Source organism: Diadema antillarum, unplaced genomic scaffold (assembly GCF_040938485.1).
Source record: "Diadema antillarum isolate AM-2024a unplaced genomic scaffold, OU_Dant_1.0 seq00000367_RagTag, whole genome shotgun sequence".
Taxonomy (NCBI): Eukaryota; Metazoa; Echinodermata; class Echinoidea; order Diadematoida; family Diadematidae; genus Diadema; species Diadema antillarum.
This window is the reverse complement of record NW_027271368.1, coordinates 2,093,458-2,113,726: the sequence shown is the minus strand read 5'-3', so window position 1 is coordinate 2,113,726 and position 20,269 is coordinate 2,093,458. Positions and strand designations below refer to the sequence as shown.

At 35.9% G+C, this 20,269-nt stretch overlaps 1 protein-coding gene across 2 annotated transcripts; it reads left to right on the top strand.

Annotated features, from left to right (window-relative positions):
• Nucleotides 1-210: 210 nt before the first annotated feature.
• LOC139731247 (uncharacterized) lies at nt 211-18,879 on the top strand. Of its 2 annotated transcripts, XM_071642132.1 has the most exons (7): nt 211-323; nt 1,129-1,230; nt 2,067-2,097; nt 7,717-7,859; nt 10,167-10,534; nt 12,389-12,529; nt 13,298-18,878. In XM_071642132.1, exons 4-7 carry the CDS (start codon nt 7,744-7,746, stop codon nt 13,393-13,395), a joined length of 723 nt encoding a protein of 240 aa, XP_071498233.1. In that variant the 5' UTR covers nt 211-323; nt 1,129-1,230; nt 2,067-2,097; nt 7,717-7,743; the 3' UTR covers nt 13,396-18,878. The 2 variants fall into 2 exon arrangements, with proteins under 2 accessions (XP_071498233.1, XP_071498232.1); XM_071642131.1 differs by lacking the exon at nt 2,067-2,097 and having other exon boundaries at nt 217-323; nt 13,298-18,879.
• The last annotated feature ends 1,390 nt before the right edge of the window (nt 18,880-20,269 follow it).

The following is a 20,269-nucleotide window of genomic DNA, read 5'->3' as shown; positions in this document are numbered from 1 at the left end:
TCGTCATTGTCCAAACATCTGAATGAATTAATCTGAATGTAATAAAAAGGCAGAAAAGTGGGTGGCGGTCGTGATGCTGGGACGAAAGAAAGACTTCCGTTCAAAGTCCGTAATTATAGGTCCATGGTTCAATGGTCTGTGCATCGGGTTATTCGATGACGTCAGCCTTTCTAGATCATTCATATTCCTTGCATTCGTCGCACTGCATACCTTCTATACAATGTAGGTATAGATTGCACTCCTCCATAGAGTATATTATACCTGTATACTCCGACGACGGCTTCAACTGTTTAAACTTTCTGAATCAATGCATTTTCTTCTCGGTAAGTAAAAATGTAAATCACATTTGCTGTTGTCATCTGATTACTGCGTGGAAGGTTGACACGCTGTCATTTAGACGACAGAATGTATTTGAACGTTGCACTCGATTTCGATCCTTCTCCTTTCGTTTCACGCATGTAATATGAAACCAGTCAAACGTGTATGTTCATGGTATCAGGTTATGTGTTTCGCAAACTACGAAATGTAAAGCTGCCTACAGCTTAACTTCCTTGATAATGATATAAGGCCGATCACTGTTGATCTTATGTGTGAAATTATATTATTATGTATGAGTATACAGAACAGGGCATTTTCGTCCCCATTTTCGGGTTGAGATTACACAGAAAAAAAAATCCCAATTGACATATAATACTATCTCATTGCATGGTTTCGTTTATGATATATTTCATGGCGTACAATGGCTATCATCTTTTTCATGAGACAAAAATACAGAGCACTGCACGTAGGCCCTATTCGCCGATTGCATGTTGTTTATCATTCTCCGTGGATGAATCGGAATCCAGACGTTATTAATGAGTATAGGTCTATTTCACTCAAATCTAGGCATTAAGAATCATCTGAAAAAAAATCTGGATATAAGCAGCAGCCCCGAATAGTCCATCTTTATCAAATTGATAGATGACCGACGTAGTGTCCGACATGAAACAAGAAGAGTGTTCCAAGCTTATAATATATTATTGTCACAAATTAGTGGCAGTTGGCTTTATCATGTTGACAAGTTGTATAAAGGCGTTGATGCAATCTCGACAAATATTTGTAACAGTGGACATTTTGATCTTGGAACAGAACAGACACATGATGGTTAAAATGGATGTGCCTGCAGTATGCATGCTCCAGACGATGAGTACATTCCTTCTGATCTACTGTAGCGGAATGCCCTCGAAAATAGTAAGTACATGTATACACTTAAGGTACTAATATGCAGTAAAACGAAAAGTTCACAAACTGAGTAAATTGTATACTCATACACATAATATATATCTAGATATAATGACTCTATATTCATAATACACACTACATGCTGTGCGTTGTGTTAGAAATGTGTGTTTGTCAGTTCCTCTCAAAATTTAAGGAAAGACTCCTTAAAATCCATAATCATCTTAATTTCTACCATGAATTCAAAATCGTGTGAATGAAATGTAGACTTTTCTTTATAAGGATAGTCGACAAAGGAGTCATGAAATAGGATAACAATATATAAATATATAATGCAAGACTGCGCAATATCGAAATGATATGAATTCTTTATACCATGATAACGTGTGATAACAATAAAGAGGCTTTAGGAGAATTTAGTGTAGCAGAACCGAAAATGAAATAACGTTTTGCCGAAAATTGAAGGCAAGTTTACGACCAGCAATATGAATCCCTCTGTTTGTATGTATATGCTACATCCCAGGAGTATATTCCTGATTCATGATGTGTATACTCAAGCTACCAAAAGTTAATATGCTACACATATCATAGTACATTAAATGACCCGACCATACCTTGATTGTTGTCTATTAAAGAATGCCACTATTATCAACATTTCTTTATCATCATCACTGTACATAAATATAACTAACCGATATTCACTGTGAGATTCACTATGGTAGAAAGTGTTATACTTCTTTTCAAGTACGAATATGATTTAAAGAAACTGCTGTTGGAAGTTTGAATGGTTATCGCTACAATTGTGTGATACAGTAAACTATTCTATTTTGTTTCTCTGTTCCCCATAGCAACCAATGAACCCTTTTAAAGGGTTTTGAGGTATGGTCCTTTTTAGCCTGCTTTAATTGCACGGCATTGCATTTGTCAATCTCCGTTGCACGCATAGATTGTAATGCACAAAATAAATTCGATCATTGCTATTGATATTTTCTGTTTCATCTAGAGAGTTATTTACAGCATGCATGAAATTACCCTTTTTTCCTCTCTATTATTGTTGAGTATAGAATATCACTTTAGAGCATTTTTCTTGATATGTTTTTGTACGAAGTGTATCAGTTTGTACGGTTAATATTGGACCCCGAGGAAGAAGAGTCGTATAGATGTGGCTCAAAGGACTTCGCTTTGATTTGCATTTTTGTACATTGTATGGTATTGTCTTGTTTTATTTCATGTGGTGGCAAAAAACGCATTTATCATCAATCACCATTGCACCCATGTTGTCTTACCATTAGATGCACAATAACGATTTGATCATTGCTTTTGATATTTGTTTCATCTAGAGAGTGAATAACTGCATGCATAAAATGACTATTTATGGCTATATGAAATAACCAATGACTAAATTGAAATGTGCTCTGTATCAATTACAACACTGTTCTGAAACTCTACATCCTTGCCACGGTAACTTATGTGCCAAATTGACATGTTGCTTATATACGTATATGTATATGTATATGTATATGTATATGTATATGTATATGTATGTATATTATGTATAACCTTAATAGATGTTTTAGTTAAAATGAGTTGAAAGACATCTTGTACATATATCTTTATCATTTTTTTTGTCCCATCTGTGGACCAATCTACGAAGTATGATGTAATTTATTATTTTTTAATCACTTAATGATGTGATAACTGACCAAAGTATGACTTAAGTTATCACACACCGCTTAACACTTACGCCTCAAATTCACTCCGGTTCATAAACTTAAGAGGCTGCACCATGAATACCGTGCTACAGTAGTCTTCAAATTAATAATAAAATAAATTAATGCAAAGTTAATAAATATACAATGTTCACCTTGTGCAAAGACATGCTCTCTTTAGAATTCTTATCGCTTTTATGGTTGGCAGTATACTGGCTATGGTATATCCGCATGCAAACAAAATTAATGAGTGTCAAAATCTTTCCCATCTTTCCCATCAAGGTGTCAGCCAGCTTTGAATTTATAATGTGATGTGATATTGATAAGTAACAAATGAATACAAATGAAATGTAACGTATTCCTTCCTAATCACCATGCTAATTATTTGATGTAATTCTGTTTTCTCACCTTAGTGTGTTATAATATTCATAACCGATTTGATGAGATATTCGTATAAATTTAACACTTAACACCAGGATATTACCCCCTTCGTTCTCTCTATAAAAAAAAAATCGAGTGAAAACATTCACTCTTGAAGGAGTGAATAACAGAAACAGTGAATTTAGAGTGAAATTGGACTGAATTTTGAGTGAAAATGTTCATTTTCACTATATTTAGAGTGACCTCAAGGATCACTCGAATATTTTGGAGTGATCCCTATATTCCCTATCCCTACAGTAGTTTGGGAGTCGCTATCCTTCTAATTCAAAAGATGTTTCACATCTAAACTTCTTTGTCATTATCTCATTATCTAGACAGAGTATAAAAAGTAAAAATATTATACAAAAAGAAGTACAAAACATACCATCCATGTTTTCCTTTCTTTGTTCATTTTGTTTGTTTGGGGGTTGATCTTGTTGATGTCGGTTCGTTTGTGTATTTTTCTTTCCTTTTTCACCTGTAATTATTTTGTTACTGTAACTGTAAATGTGTTCATTAATCTCTGTGTCTGTGTGTGTCTGTGTGTGTTTAAATGAGGAGTGTATAAGCTTGTTGTATTGATGGTAAATGTGGGACCCCGTTGAAGAACAGTCGTGTTTTGCATAATGCCTGATTGAGCTGTATAGTCAATTTTTATGAACTATGTGTTTTTCAACATTGTACATATTTTATTTGAGTAAACCAGGGGAACGGAAATATTATAGAACGACCTGTCATGTTCCCTATTTTCCTCTGTATACTAATTCAATCTGTTTTACCTATACATTCCTCCATTTCTTTGCTTGCTCGGCTGTGTATATATTTGCTTTCCACAAAGTCCAATTGCGAATTGACGTGTGCATAGCAACGAATTATTTATTTTGTCCTCTTTCTGACAACACAATGATTATAAAGCAGTGCTTCTTTTGGGGTTAATTCCACATTGTTTAGATCTCATTTCCTTGTTTTATTTATTTTGTGTATGTGTTTGCATATTATAATTGTGTCCTTTTGTATTTTGTGTCATTCATGTATTTTTTTTAAACGACTGTGAATAAGAAATTAAACTGAATAGAATAATTCTATCATGATTCATAATTATGATATCCTATTCATTTAGAAAGATAAGGTATAGGGTATAATAAACATGGTTAAACGATACTTTGACTTCAGCAGTGGTGTCGATTGTGTCCGTCTTTTATCCCGAGAACTGGAACTGGATAACTGGCTCCTTATTTATTCTTTGAAAAAAAACTTTTCACCTTTCCACCGCCCCTACAGACCATGCATGATTTGTACCTGTGTTTCATTACAGTGCGTGATCACGTTCATTGACCCAAGCATAGTATGCCTCATGTGTTATTGCATAATGCACCTTTGTTCTATCTTGTTTTGAAGGAAGATAAGTTATAGAGATGGATCTTGTTATTATCATGTCATATGAAATTAAACTTTTACATGCATGAGTTACCTGTTCACATGAGGAAGTTTTTTTTTTTATCACTTCTTTTTCCCCTTGCTGTGTGACAGTCTCATGCGTACGGTATAGCAGCTAATTGACAAATTACCCTACATCGACGTAAATAACAGAATTAAATAAGCATTGAAATCTCTCGACTGTATAATTCATGCAAATAATTCTCTCTCTCCCTCTCTCTCTTGACTTAGGGCTCATCCCATTCCAAAACGTCCGAATCAACTTCATTGCGACTTTACAAGAGAAGTGCAGTTAATTGCATGATGGGAAAAAAAATAATGAACAAACTTTTAAGATGTCGTCCCTTCCTTTCCCCGATGTGTTGACTTTGTCGGCCTTATAAAACCGTTCTTTCAAGTGCTTAATCTTTCCTTTAACTCCCTTGGCGATCGTAGCTTTCTCCATACACTTTATGTGGGGGTACCGGTCTATCAAGGCTTCAGCGATGCGGTTTTACGCGATCGAATTTCGCTTTGTCTTCCCATCCAGAATTCTACGGGCTAACATTTCCTCCCATTTAGTTATTAGGTACTTTGTAATGTCCGTTGTCCAATCCATCATCACAGGTCCTTTCTCTGCCATGGCCTACGGCTGTAAAATTTTGAATCGGAAAAAATAAACACCGAAAATAATGGCGTAAACAAAAATGAAAGAATGGGACTGATTCTGCGGCGATCGATTGATATCGATCATGACAGATATTAAAATACACGCTTTCCGGTTACCTCTCGAATTTCGGTCGTCTGTATAAACACACAGCAAAATACACGAGGCTCCTCTCGCATCGGCCACCTCAAAAGGTGGCGGACGGAACCTCTCGCATGAGCCTGCATTTGGCGGCGTATGCCGGCATACGCCGTGTTTATACACAGCAAAATTCGAGAGGTCCTCTCGCATGAGCCGGCATGAGCCGGCATGAGCGCGTATTTTGCTTCTCTGTATAAACACGCTCAATGTGCACAGAGGTTCTTTTGTCTCGATCACACAAAACATGTATTGTCTGTCGCTATGTGTATACCAGAGGGATTTTCCCTCAACAATACACTGTATCGCATACCGCAGGCACCATAATATATTGCGCATTGAGGGTTGATTTCATTCACATACACACAAAAAAGTAAGCAGTATACGTAAAATAAACCCTAATGCTCTATCTTTGGCCAATTCCATAATCTATACATATAGATAAGGATCCCGTTTACTCTCAGAAGGAAAATCTTTCATAATGGGAACTAAACAAACAAGCAGAATGTCCTCATCGTAATAGAGGTTTATCTTGAAGAATAAAGATATTATTTTTTAGGACTTAAAATGTCATTTTCCCTGTCACGAAGTGTCCCAGTACCTAAAGTAAGTTACCTTTTCAAACCCGCGTACTTTTGCTTGTGCACCCTTGAAAATTTATGCTTTCATAAATCCCGTTGTGATCTCATCGAGATATTCAATTCAATTCAATTTGTTCGGCACAAAATAAATCAAAAGTACATTATGTACACAATAAAAACAAAAGCAATGTGTATAAACATACATGCACATACTATGGAAATTAATGCCGGGACCCCTTTGAAGCATCTGGTGCTTGTTGTTGAGGCCCAAAACAAAAATACACTTGCTAAATAGGATATTGTGCAAAAATGAAAATGAAAAAAAAAATACACAAAAAGAACTTATCAGTCCTACACTATGCACAAACATAGCGCACACCCAACACTTTCATTCAGTAGCAATGTCAGGATCAAAGAAGTGAAGAGTAGGAGAAATTTGGTAGCAAGCAGTCTACTCAGACATGGATAACAGTTTCTTAAAAGTATGTTGTTTGAATAATGTTCTGACGCGAGAAAGTGTAGTGCTGGACTTGAGATCTGGACTAATTGAATTCCATTCATTTACACCTGTAAAACGAATTGAACGGGTTCTAACTGTTAAACGGGCCAATGGCATTCTCAGGCTATATCTTTCCCGAGTAGAATAATCATGAAAACACAAATTGCATCTAAACATATCATGAAACAAAATTGGGAGAATACCTTTATGATACTTAAACATAAACACGTATAAATCGAACAAGTTCATGAAAGGGTAGAATTTTTAACTTGACAAAGATTGGTAAACTTGAACTGCACATGTGTAACTTCTATAACCGAAGTGACATTAAGGCAAATAGCTTGGGAATCATTTCAGTTAAATTAGGTAGCTGTAAAAAACGAACAAACAAACCAAACTTTCAGATCTAGGTTTTAATACGTAATTTCAGAAACAGTGATTTTGATTACAATCCTGTATTCATCAGCTCATCTGACTACAATACTAGTCTCCACTATATATTGATCTGAACAAAAATCTGTATTATTTTTGTAAGAGGAATTAAACAAATATGAATATGGTGCTTTGAAGTAACTTAGCAATGAAAACTTTTGAAGTGGTTGTCATGAATATTTTTTTTTCTGTTTGGTAAGAGTTTCAACTAAAACTACCAAAAACATAATTTTTATGATATCTCTGTGATAGATCTTTTGTAATATCAACAAAGTAAGTTGTGCTGAGATGGTCATACCATCACCTCATCTTATTGACATAAAGCAATTTCTATGAATAGTAAACGTTTGGGGAAATGTCTAATTGTTTCAACATTTATTGACACATCTTCTGTTCGGGTTGTTGATTTGGTTCTGTCAAAGGGTATTTTCATTTTGATAAGATATTTTTACTATTTGTACTATAATTTGCTCATCTCTGCAGTTCGCGAGATCTGCATACCCGAACGGCAAAAAAGAGGCCTGAATAGAATGACTTTGAAATATCTTACGATAGGAAAAGTTGGCGCGCATAAGATATCATTCCATCTTCTTGACAGGATTTTATCACTTCAGTATGTCTGACTTTCGTCCACAGGAGTTGGATTGTGAGTATGACTCCATAATGACGTACGACGAGAGTTCTGAATGCCCGAATGGCGCCAAGGATCTCACGCTCTGCAGACCGGGTCAAATGAAAATCAAAAAGTGCATTAGTGCAGATGAAGACACGACAAATATGTAAGAACACTCAAACTATCAATGTTACTAGCTGACTCCATACTCCCCGCCCCCCCCCCCCCCCCCCATTTCTTCCGTGCTGCTGCATAAGATTTGTGTCATACTGACCCAACTGAAACAAGATGACTATACAAATATGGAATTTTTAATTTTGTTTGTAGTTGGCCTTGAACTTAGTGGAACTCCAGTTAAGAACAGAAGCAAATACGGTGCCTCGATCACACAAAGGTCACACAATATACCCGAACCACCTATAGAAGGATATGAATCTTTATTACAAAATGAACCTTCGCAAAATCTCCAGGTTATATCTTAGGGGCTTTCCAAGAGATTTTGACGCGGCTCGCAAAGTTGCTACCGGAGCCCGAGAAACTCCATTTCTATATACGATGACCATTCGATTGCTGAAGACGCCCTCACGAATGACAGTATATCATGGAGCCGTATTTAAACACTTCCATTATCATGTGTCCATCTTTCCTCAATTTCGGGCCGGTATGACGGCAATTTATGACAGCGCTATTTGTACCGTGAATATGAGATTACGAGGCCTCATTTGTTTAATTTTTTTATGTACGCCTACGTGAAAAATTTGTGTGGGCGCCTGTTTGTTTCTTTATTTGATTGATCTATTCTTCTTTTCAACATCATTTCATACCTAAATCAAATTTCTTTTCAGTATTACCACAGAAAACGTCAGTGTGTTACAATGGTATATAAAAAATAAATGTGTGCATTAATTCCATCAGAACCTCCCTTCTCTCATTGCATTAACGTCATGTACTATCAGTTGCCAAAGGGTCAAGCTTTTACCTTATTCATATTAGTTACCGTTTTTATGGCCATTTAATACACATTTACTGTGATTATGTCACAAATGTATGTGTAATGAAAATTGTTGAAATTGTAAAAAAAAAAGAACTTAAGTGTGTAGTATCATAATATGCATACTTTATGTTTGATAACATTGATAAAAACAAATAGAAAATGGTGCCATACTGAAAATGATTAATAAAATCAATAAACTTAATCAATTATCAATAAAATGTGGGTCTATATTGTATCAACAAATTTGCAGATTAACAGAGAAATTATGCAGTAGGGAAATAACTATGTTCTTTGAAGGCAAAGCAGCAAAGAACACCTACCTATATATGTGTGTCGGGAGGAGGGGTTTTGGGGAGGGGTTGTTGGGAGGGGACAGGGTGAGGTAGAAGCATATTAGCAGAATGAGGAATGCGATCTCAGCATTTATAGGTTTTCTATATGGTTTGTAAATACTAATAGAGATACGGTAAAGTATGATTGTGATGATGACAGGCTAATGCTGGAAAATAGTGATAATGGAGATAATAGTGAAGGTGGTGATGAAGAAGATGATGGTGATAAAATGAAATAATGGCCTCAGAAACATTCTGAACATTTGCAGGAGTTTCTAATCGAATTCAGAGAAATGTAAAATAAAACATGATCAAAACGAACACAATGTTCACAGATTCACAATTCCCACACGTTTTGTGTGCAGATGCATAGTGCACCCTTGTCTAATATCAAAAACATGTCAGAGCGAGGTTTGTATTCACAGTGTTGAATTGCAGAGGTGTGAGACTACTGTTATTTCTGTGTCATATAGATTTTGGAAGGCATACATGGGCGGTGGCGTCGTAGACTCGCTAGCCTTGTGCATGTCCATTGTTATCGACCGGTGTGATGATCGATGTTTTTCGGACATCTGGGGCCCGTTGCATAAACGTTACTATTATGATAACTTTGCCATCCAATGGTAACTTCCATGGAATTCTTGATTTTGATTGGCTGTTGAGTATTGTTGCCATGGTAGATACCATTGGATGGCAAAGTTACCATAATAGTATAACTTTTATGCAACGGGCCCCTGGTGTTTTGTTCTTTCTATGTAAAGGATGTTTTTCTAGCTCTCCCTTTATGGTCGGCGTGATTTTGAAGTGAATCTCCTCTTTAGGTTCCAATTTTAAGTCTTCTTCTTTTTTCTTTAGTTTTCCTCCGCCATGTTTCACATGTATTATGTGCTAAAATAGAATTTGTATAATTACATGTAAAAATGGTTGTCTTATTTAGCATCCCATGGCATACGCATGCTGAGTTAAAAGTGCGGATAAAAGATGAATTAAATAGAAAAAGGAGGGTCCTGTAGCTTAGTTTATAATACTTAATCAAGCTGTGTGTATAATACATGCAATGTATTTTTTTTTCATCGAGCTCATTACACATCCAAGTTTACTTCATTTATTTCCTCATTTCTCGTCCAATGTTTCCTTCCTGCAATAGATGCGAAGACTGTCCTCAGAAGTTTTTCCAGAAAAACTTCAATCGTTGCGTGGACTGCCACCAGTGCTCTGAATGTGGTACGAATGAACGGATCAAGACCCGCTGCACCGTGGAGTCGGATACTGTATGTGAAAGCATCCTTCCTGAACCGGAAACAACTTCGCGAAGATCGACCACTGTACCTTCAACTGCCTCACTGTCCACATCGACCAACCCCACCACCCCGCAATCTAAGAGTAGAACTGCTACGACAACCTGTGAAAACTGTGAAACGTCGCGGAGCAGTGGTGAGAACATGACCATTGCACCTGAGCCAAAAATGACTGCTGAATTCGTAGGGCCTGACTATGAGGATTCTTCTAAAGAAGGTAATTTTATTTGTTACATGCTAAATACAGTCATGTCTGAAGTATTTCCTTCACCAAACCCAACCTTTATCAAACTCGAGTTGAAGTGTGAGGTTAAGAAGAATAGAGGAGAAGAAAGCGAAAAAATAAGATAGAATAAGAGGAAAAAGATAGAGAGAAATATGATAGAAAGAAATTTTTACAAATACAAACACTGAAGTCTCATTTCCCAGCAAATTGAAAGAAAGAAGCATTTAAGCCTACGTCCTAAGACAGGGAAAGTAATATTCCCCTAATATAGATCAGGAAAATGCGCAATTTCTTCCCTTTTAAAGGGCCTGTTTACCTTCGGGAGCAGTGATTTAAAAAAAAAATCAAGATATCACATCTGATGCATTTGTGTAAGTCTGTTGTATCACAAAACATCCTACCATGTAAAATTTTCGTAATAGAGCCTAAAATATAAGGATATCTCCCTAAATGATAATTGTAGACGGTTTAGTCTGTAAAAATTTCTATCATGACTATTGTTCACATTTTGTGTATTTCACAATACTTAACATTGATTATACAGATGCAAATTTTTAAAGTGGCTGTTTCTGTCCCTAACTCACATTTTGGAACTATTTGAAAGCGCTAATGCGTTGTTTTTTTTCATCTGCAAATGGTAAATTATGCCTTTAAAATATCCATTTCTTTTCTTATCGTTCCACTAGTGTGACATTACGAGTCGTTGTAGTATCATCTCGAGATGACATGGATGATGACACATAAGATCACATGCATCTAAAACAAAACATTCTTAGATTCATATGGATTGCCCGATTTTCCTCAAGCTTCCCCGATGTCTTCTTCTAATCTTTCTGCGTTTTCTAATAGGCACGTATGGTTTGGTGTAAATTCCCTTTAATGTAGGTTTAGATGTTCAGTTATGTTTCAAGATCTTTGAACAGCTTCTCCTCTTGCCCAACGTACATTTTATCACGCAAATGAGTACGCCGTTAACTTCAAAGCCCTTTTATTTCAAGTAGCTGTTTTAATACAAATTTGTTTCACATCATCTATTCCACTTAGATCAGGCATATCCAATTTGTATGACTTACTTTCGCTTTAAAGTTGATATTTCATATTTCAACTAACAAGTCTTTGACCTGTAATCTTATCAATCAATGACTTTGAGTTTGAGTACTGCAAAAGGTCCGTTATTGCTTACACATTTGTTGTGTTCTGCCTTTTCAGTTCAGGTCAGTTCAAGATTTTGTTGTTGTTGTTGTTGTTGTTGTTGTTGTTGTTGTTGTTTTCTCTATCTCCAACATAACATCACATAATAGTCTTGCAGTTCACAATCCCTGTGCTTTCGGAAAAGAGATGTCAACATACGAAACATAAAAAACGTATAGGGTATATACATCGTACTTTTCATGAATTTTCATAAGGTGAAACATAAATATGAGAGTGTTGAATATAATTATAAAGATGGCAAATGGAGGTGGAGATGGAGACTGAGATGTCTCCTCTCCAAATCCATAATACTTTGTAGTTCTTAATGAACTTGATGATGAATGGCAAAGTCGCATGTAGTATTGCATTTTGCGTCCTAGGGTATTTCACAAACATGCACTTTAGATTATATCAAATCCCAACTATTGACGGTCATCAATGTCCATGATGAAATTTGAACCTCCCCTATTAAATACAAATGGTACTGTATAGCACGGTATTAGAACATGAACAGCCAGCCATTAACCAAGTTCAACGTAAGTCAAATTTATAGTATTTTTGAAAACGCCAATTTGGCATGCCTGTACATCATGTTATTCTTTTAATATTTTTCCCTCTTGTTTCTTCTTTACACTTTCGCAACTTTCTCTCTAGATCCAAGTGATACATATATATTTATCTTTGCGATCGTGACGACTGTGTTTCTGGTTCTTTCTGCTATTGGCAACATCAGCCTATTATTGTACATCCTGAAATGCAAGAGAAATGAAAGGAAGATTTTTGAATCTGAAAGAGGTATGTTTTCCTGTCATTCTCGTCCTAAGCCTATCGAAGGTCATTATCAAATAATTTCAAAATTTCATTGCCCACCAGCACTATTTGTGATTTATCAGATATTCGTATCACACGTTCATAAACATGTCTCATTATTCCCATCCAATGTGATCCTATCCATTACTAGTATTTGAGCGTAATCTTCAAAATTTCAATTACCGTCCAATATGGACATGGTTATTTATCACACCCATCTTTATCTGCCCATTCAAGTGCTAATTTACGACGTTTAACATAACCTAAATGTGGTTTACTGCTTAAAAGGATCGTGTAGTTTTGGTTGAGACCTAATTTAAGGTTTCTAGCATTTTTGGTGAGATAATGAGAAACCTCTTATGTAAGAGCATGTACACTTGTAATTCCATGAGGAATTCAACGTTTATTTGATGAAAATTGGTTTTGAAATGGCTAAGATATCCAAAACAGAGCGATTCTAGTAAAGTGTGGGACCCATACTTTATTACGATCGCTTTTTTTACTTTGTTTTTGGATGTTTCAGTCATTCCAAACCCGATTTTCATCAAATAAACTTTTAATTCCTCTTAAAATGGTATATGCTCTCTACTAATTCGTGTTTTCTTGTTATCTCGCAAAAAGTTAAAAGCGCAATTCTCATCTCCACCAATACTGTGCTATCCCTTTGAGGACGTGTACAAGATAACGTAGTAATGTCGTCCACTGCTTTAAGACACCTCCTTTCCTTTCTCTTTTTTTTTTGTGTTCGTACAGTTGAAAATCCAGGGAGGAGCGACTCAAAACGGGATGAGTCAGGCACTGAAATGGAACCATTAAATAATGGCACAATGCAAGAAAACGGAAATCCGTAATAAAGCAGAAAGTGTTAAAGTGTGAAACGGAGAACACAATGGCAATGTGATAGAGGGAGTGTGATTGGTTTTTTTGTTTGTTTGTTTGTTTGTTTGTTTCTTTGTTTTCTGCACGGTGGAGTAATAATGCAAGCTCGCGCATCTTGCCAGGAATCTTCCGCTGGTTGATCCTACTGCTCGTTCGGCTGTGGTCATTCAGAATACAAAGAGCACTCTACCATCGGTTCGCGGAGAGAGAGAAAAAAGAAAGATATGGCAGAGCATGGGTGCAAATGTGTAGCAGGATGAATTGCTGTTGCTTTGGACATAATCTGCATATTTCGCCCGGTGTTTCACCGCGATGACCTTTCACGCTGGGCGTTCCTAGGTGAACCGCCGGTGGTTTCCGTTGAACTATCGGTGTTTACCCAGGACGCTTCTCGGGTAAAAATTGCCCAAAATTTAATCGGTGTTTCACCTAGGCTTCCCCTAGGTTTCAACCGATTTTCGTTACATACTGCGGGGTTCCCCGGGTGCACCCGGGTGAACCCGGGGAAGATTTCCTTCAGCGGGAAAGGGGTAACAAACAAGACTCCCAGTCTGAGGTCTGTGGTAGGTCGAATCCCTTGACTGCAACGGTTGCCCTCCTGTTACACGAAAGGCACAAATTCACTTTATCCTCAATCCGTTGCAAGTGAAGTGCACTTCAAGCATGCAGTCAGTATACCGTTGTTGCCTGCATGGTTCCATGCTTGCCATGGAATTGGAAGATTTTGTTTCTTTTGTTCAGCTTGTTAAAGTTTGTGAATTTTTTAAACGAAAAGTTAGCAGAAATGTAGCTCTGATTGATCTACAAATTGTTGCTTTACATAGTCGTGGAGCAATAATAATTGTCTGAAACCATGTTTCATATCTTCGTAACAAAACCGGAAAAAAATGACAATGAAATGGTTGAATAAATGAATAGAAAGATGCAAGATATCAGGCAGGAGGCTGAATATTACCATAGGTCAAATGCATTACCGAAGTATGACGCTGTACAGCCATTCATTGCCGAGGAAACTTGCTCTGAAAATTAGTTAAAAAAAACAACTCTACCATGGAAAAAACTGCCCCTTAGATATTGAAATGAATATGAAAACGCGATGATAGAGTCGTTCTTTTAAGATAGTTTGTGTAAGTTTTCATGATTATAGTGTGTCATTTTAGGAAGTGTGTGTAAATGTGTAATCATGAATTGTGTGCATGATGGGTCTCTCATGTGACTGTAATGTGCAAAGGAGAAAACAAAATTGATTTGTCTTTCGTGTATAGTGTGTCTGTGCATTACCTTGATGTATTTAAGTATGTTTGATATAATACATGTAGTAGATAGTTTGTATAGTCCGCCTGTTGGTAGCAGTACAGAGAGAACAGCTTCATCTTAATCGTTTGTGGTCATGATTCATGTTGACCCCAGAGAAGAAGACGCAGGCGTCAAAAAACAAAACAAAACAGTATATAGCTAGTACTGTTGGACTTAAAATGTATGACTTCTGTACTTTGTCATCTTTTCTGTTGTGTGTGATGCATGTGTGTATAAGATGGCTTTTTGCTTTCATAAATCCTTCAATTAAGGATAATTGATACTGCCATCAAGTAGGTGAATAGTTCTTACATTATCGAAGTTTTAACGTGAATAGTCCAGCGACAAGTCACTAAGTATACCGAAAGGGACTTTTTTTATCATTAAACAGCTGGGCTTTCGTGCCTAACACGCAGCTAATACTGATGCAGCTTAACACTTACAGGATAATGTGCAAAGACCTTCATTACGTGCCTTATTACCTTAAATAAGGCATTTTATACCGTTGGTTACATCATTCTTCATGAGAAGCTGAGAAATTATGATTTGGTAAGGGAAGTGTGTTCTGGTTCCCGGAGCTACTTTTAACTTGATGACTCATGGCCACTGTGATGAATGAATGATAATATATTTCATCCAGCAGAAAATTTTACAGATGGATACTTGGTCCTCTGCCTATTTTTTTTTAATCAATGTGATCCAATATAATAGTACAGCACTGCCATGTAGTAATCACTGTACGCTGAAAATCAGAATTTATAAACTTGTGAAGAATGAAAAGACGGTGGATATGATCAGTCCAACCGTGATGAGACATGTATTACCCTATAGTCTTTGCATTCAATTGTTAACTGTTCACTCAGTACTGGTAATGTCATGACTGGTATTATAGCAGCTGAAATGAAAAGTGATAAGATATTGCAAAATTTAAAGCCCGTCTAGTTGAAGTGTGAATTGCAAAAGCCAATATCATTCACTTTATTTTATTCTTATATATTTGTTGTATACGTCTTTAGGGGAGGGGTGCTGTTGGTTATTCCGAAGGTTCGCTATTACGAAGGGTTGTTATTCCGAAGGGTCGTTAATCCAAAACACACAAATTCCCTGTACCTAGAGGTTCGTTAATCCGAAAATGAAAAAGGATTCGTTCATCCGAACATTTGTGGCGTTATTCCGAAGGTTCGTTATTCCGGAAATTCGTTAATCCGAAAATGAAATTCGGAATAACGAACCTTCGGAATAACGAGCTTTAACTTTTCTGGGGCCATATTCTTCCCATTTGCAAAAGCTAATAGTTTTACCGAAGAAGGTAGTATATTATTTGAAATGGCTCTTCATATAAACCTACCATATGAAAAAATACATAAATCATTAAGATATTGAAGTTTGTAGATATGAATAAGATGCATATTGCTTCGTTGATGCAACATTGTTATTATTGTAAAACGCCTCGCCTTATTTCATAAAAATGTTTGTAATGAATGCTGATGTTCAAACTCATTATACTAGATTAGGTTATCAGTTCTACCGATGAACTTTTCTTTTATTACAACCTAAAGAGCCAGATTGTACATGACCCTACATTTAAACTTTTCGAAGGTCACACATTGAGGGCGCTTTTCACCAAAGCATGAAAAAATATGCAGAAAATATGTTAAACTATTTTTAAAATTTCTTTTGTCCTAAGTAGACATGTCTTCATTTTAGACCAATCATTTTCATACAGTATTTGCCACGAGAAAAGCAAGTCACACTTCACTAATTTGCAGGGTCACCACATTGGGCGTTACTCAATACAGTATAAAGAAATATTTGACCAATGATGCATTTTGGGGGACAGGTACATATTTATCTATTACATTTCATATATATTTCCATGATATTGGATTATTGAATTTGCAGATTAATAAAATGATAAACAAGTAATACGATAGGCAATTATTCAAAAATAAAGGGTAATCTTTGGAATAATTTTATAATCTATCTCTATTTTAGCTATTGTTTGATTACTCTGTCACATAAAAGATAAAGGAAACAATAAAAAGACCATCCATGGCCATTCGCAACCATGATTACTTCATATTTTTGTCCTGCAGCAAATAGATATCAAGAAAACTCAATTTCAACCACTAAAATTGATACAGGAAAACACGACAAAAATTTGATAAAACCAACGTGGTTGTCAGTTAATGGTTGCTATGGCAACCAGCATTACTGGATATAATTGTAATTCTATCAAAATGTTCGCAATGAAAATAAATTTCAGAAAAAGTAACGAAATCTTAGTAAAACTGATGGGTTAAGACACAGGAGTGCATGTAAAATGTAAATATGGAAGAGGGGACAATGTGCTCCCTTTGAATAGGATTACTAACATGTCTAAATTCAATTTTTATTCACGTTATGCTGGACCTGTGGAATGAATTGAATTTGGACATGTTGTTTCTTTAATCTAAAGTTTGATAATAGAAAGCATATACAGCTGTATCTTAAAAGAAGGTATTTCTGAGTTCGTGCTAATGTTTTGTATAAAAGACAGTACTGGCTTTTAAGTCTTGTGTTTGATGTTTATTCATTGCAATGCATGATTATTCCATTATTCCATTATTCCTGCTATAACATGGCTCCAATGATTTTCGTTTTTATGTTATTTAGGCATGTACCATTTTACAAGCCATACGTGACAACACCAAACAAAAAGTCGCACGCCCTGATTTCACGTGAGGACTCAAAATAGGTGAATAGGACAATCTACAGTCTATCTTGAGTTTCCAAAAGAGCAATTTTTTAATGATAATTCTAGAGTTTGGATCATGATACAAATGGGAAATTGTGTTTTGGGTAGTTTTTCTAGAACACTTGTTTGTAAAATAGTTTGATTAGGTATGTCTCAGAGGCCACTTTAAATGTCTTTTAAAAGCCGTCAAATATACTCTTCACTTCTAATTCTAATAACTTTTGAAATAATAATGCTACTGCTCTGAAAGTTGCAATTAGTCATTTATACAATATGTTTATAGAGCTCGCCTAATGTTGGCTTAACCTGATAATCCCTTCATTGTTGCTGCTATGAAAATTTACATCTTCTTTTTTTTTCGGGGGGGGGGGGGTTCCATTCATAGGTCCTATACTTCGGAGCCTCCTTTCTTATTACACCCTTTTCGAGAGTGTGTGCTTGCAAGTGTGTGTGCAAGTGGTTAGATGGGTTAGGAGAGTCCATTTGGAATAGTTATACAAAATGTATAGAATGCATGATTTTATTAAAGCTTAAATTCTGTTCCTTCACAATCCGCCCTTAACTAGAAATCCGTGACTGGCGACATTCTCTGGTTTTGTGATGAATAGTCACATATATTATCATTACTATTATTATTATAAAGGTCTCCATATTATGTACATTCCAGTTTTCATCTTGTTAGCTATTTTGTTGTGTAACTTGTACTGATGTTCTAAATACATGGATTGTATTTCGATTCAATTCAGTTTAATAGTTTATTTATTTTCATCATCAAAAAAAAAGAAAAGGGAGAACATGATTCGAAGAAATACAATTTGTCGATTTATCTTTCCTTCGTCAGATAAGGGCAGCTTCTTTTTTTTTTTTTAGAAATATCATATATTATAATGTATATGCACATATATTTTGTATATTTTGTGTCATCGTTATTTTGATCTCTATCTCCATATGTTTATATGCTTCCTTTTGTCTTTCATGAATGACGGAAATTAATGAAATGAAATGAAATGAAATGAAATGAAATAAAATGAAATAAAATGATCTGATAGATATCGCTGTGTTAATAGGAGGAGAAATTGCCTTTCGTGTGTAAAAATGTAAATATTTTACGGAGTTCTCTTTACCATTTTTTCAATTTGGAAATACATGTATCATGACGATCGTGGTAATATTGTTATAATAGGTTATTTATCCTTCGTGAAGCAACGTCACTTCTAAATTGTCTTATTCCAAAAAAATGTGAATATATATAGCACACAATATTATATTATGCAATTTCATTTTGAATGCTGTAGCTGATGTTGTATGGAACAGTGATGACAATACTCGTTAAAATATGTTTTTAGCTCGCCTGAGCCGAAGGCTCAAATAAGCTATAATCATCGGTCGCTGTCCGTCGTGCGTCTTGCGTAAGCTCTCTTTTTATGCGTCCGCCAAGAAGTGGTGCCGGAGGCACTATGTTTTCGGGTTGTCCGTCCGTCCGTACGTCCGTCCGTCCGCATTCGTTTACGCGATATCTTGAGTAGTATTGACTGGAATTTAACCAAACCTGGTCCAATTATAAAGTATGATAAGGCAATTACTTAATTAGATTTTGGGTGAAATCGGCCTAAGAACAAAGGTCAAGGTCAAATCATAAAATTGTATCTGTTTACGCGATAACTCAAGACTGGATCGAGTAAATTTCACCAAACTTTGTCCGAGGATGATGTATGATGAGACAATTACTTGATTAGTTTTTTAGTGAAATTGGACAGAGTTCAAAGGTCAAAGATCAAGGTCAAATCCTAAAATTTATCTGTTTACGTGATTAACTCAGAATTGGACGAAGCAGCTTTCACCAAACTTGGTCCAAGGATGACTTATGATGGGGTTGAGTAGATTTTAGTAACATTGACAAGAGGACAAAGGTCAAAAGATCAAGGTCAATTACTAAAAATGGTACTATTTCCCCCATATCCATGCAATGCCCGAAGGTTGTCTCTAGAAACTTAGTGTGGACATGTACTACTGCGTAAAGATTCTCCAGAGAGTTTCATGTCATAAGGTCAAAGGTCAGAAGGTCAAAGGTTAGGCGAAAATGTTACAATTTCAGCGAAAACGTTACAATTTCACTTTTCTCGCAAATAGTTCAATGTATCTTCATGGAAATTGGTACATACGCACGCACTGACTGGCAGGGATTATCTGAGGAATGTAGGGGTCATGGGTCAATAGTCAGGGATCAAAGTTCAAGGTCAACTCCTCAAAATTTTACTATTTCCCTCATATACTAGTATATGCAATGCTTGCATTATTAGTTTTAAAACTAATATATACACGTATTACCTAATGGAGATTCTCTGTGAAATTTCCAGCCAGAAGGTCAAAGGTTAAGGGTCAAAGGCCAAGTTTAAATGCAAAAAGAAGTGTATTTGTACTGTAATTACACTCTTTCTTCACACTTTGAAAATTACTCAATGCATAAACTTTAAAAGGGTCGATCAGAAGTCAAGTAAAAATCCTCAATTCCCCAAATATGTCTTCCTGCACTCTTAGACAGTTATAACAAACCTAGTTCAATAAAAGTGAATATTCAAGATATTTCTGACAAACCCGTCATTTCAGTATTTTGCCAGTTATATGAAACTGTCATCACACATTGTGAAGACATTGTACTCTACACCTATTAGGAGGATCAGGCATTATGGCGGGGGCATCAGTCGCCATAGCGACATTTCTAGTTTATATCTTCATCTTCTTCTCTAAAGCTCTTGATGAATTTTCACCAAACGTGGGAGGTAGCATCTCTAGGGGGATGGAATCTAAATTAT

Coding starts and splice junctions, on each gene's coding strand:
- LOC139731247 (XM_071642131.1), top strand. CDS start 1,138: ATGATGGTTAAAATGGATGTGCCTGCAGTATGCATGCTCCAGACGATG. Junction 7,860..10,166: donor GATGAAGACACGACAAATAT/GTAAGAACACTC, acceptor TTCCTGCAATAG/ATGCGAAGACTGTCCTCAGA. Junction 10,535..12,388: donor TGAGGATTCTTCTAAAGAAG/GTAATTTTATTT, acceptor CTTTCTCTCTAG/ATCCAAGTGATACATATATA.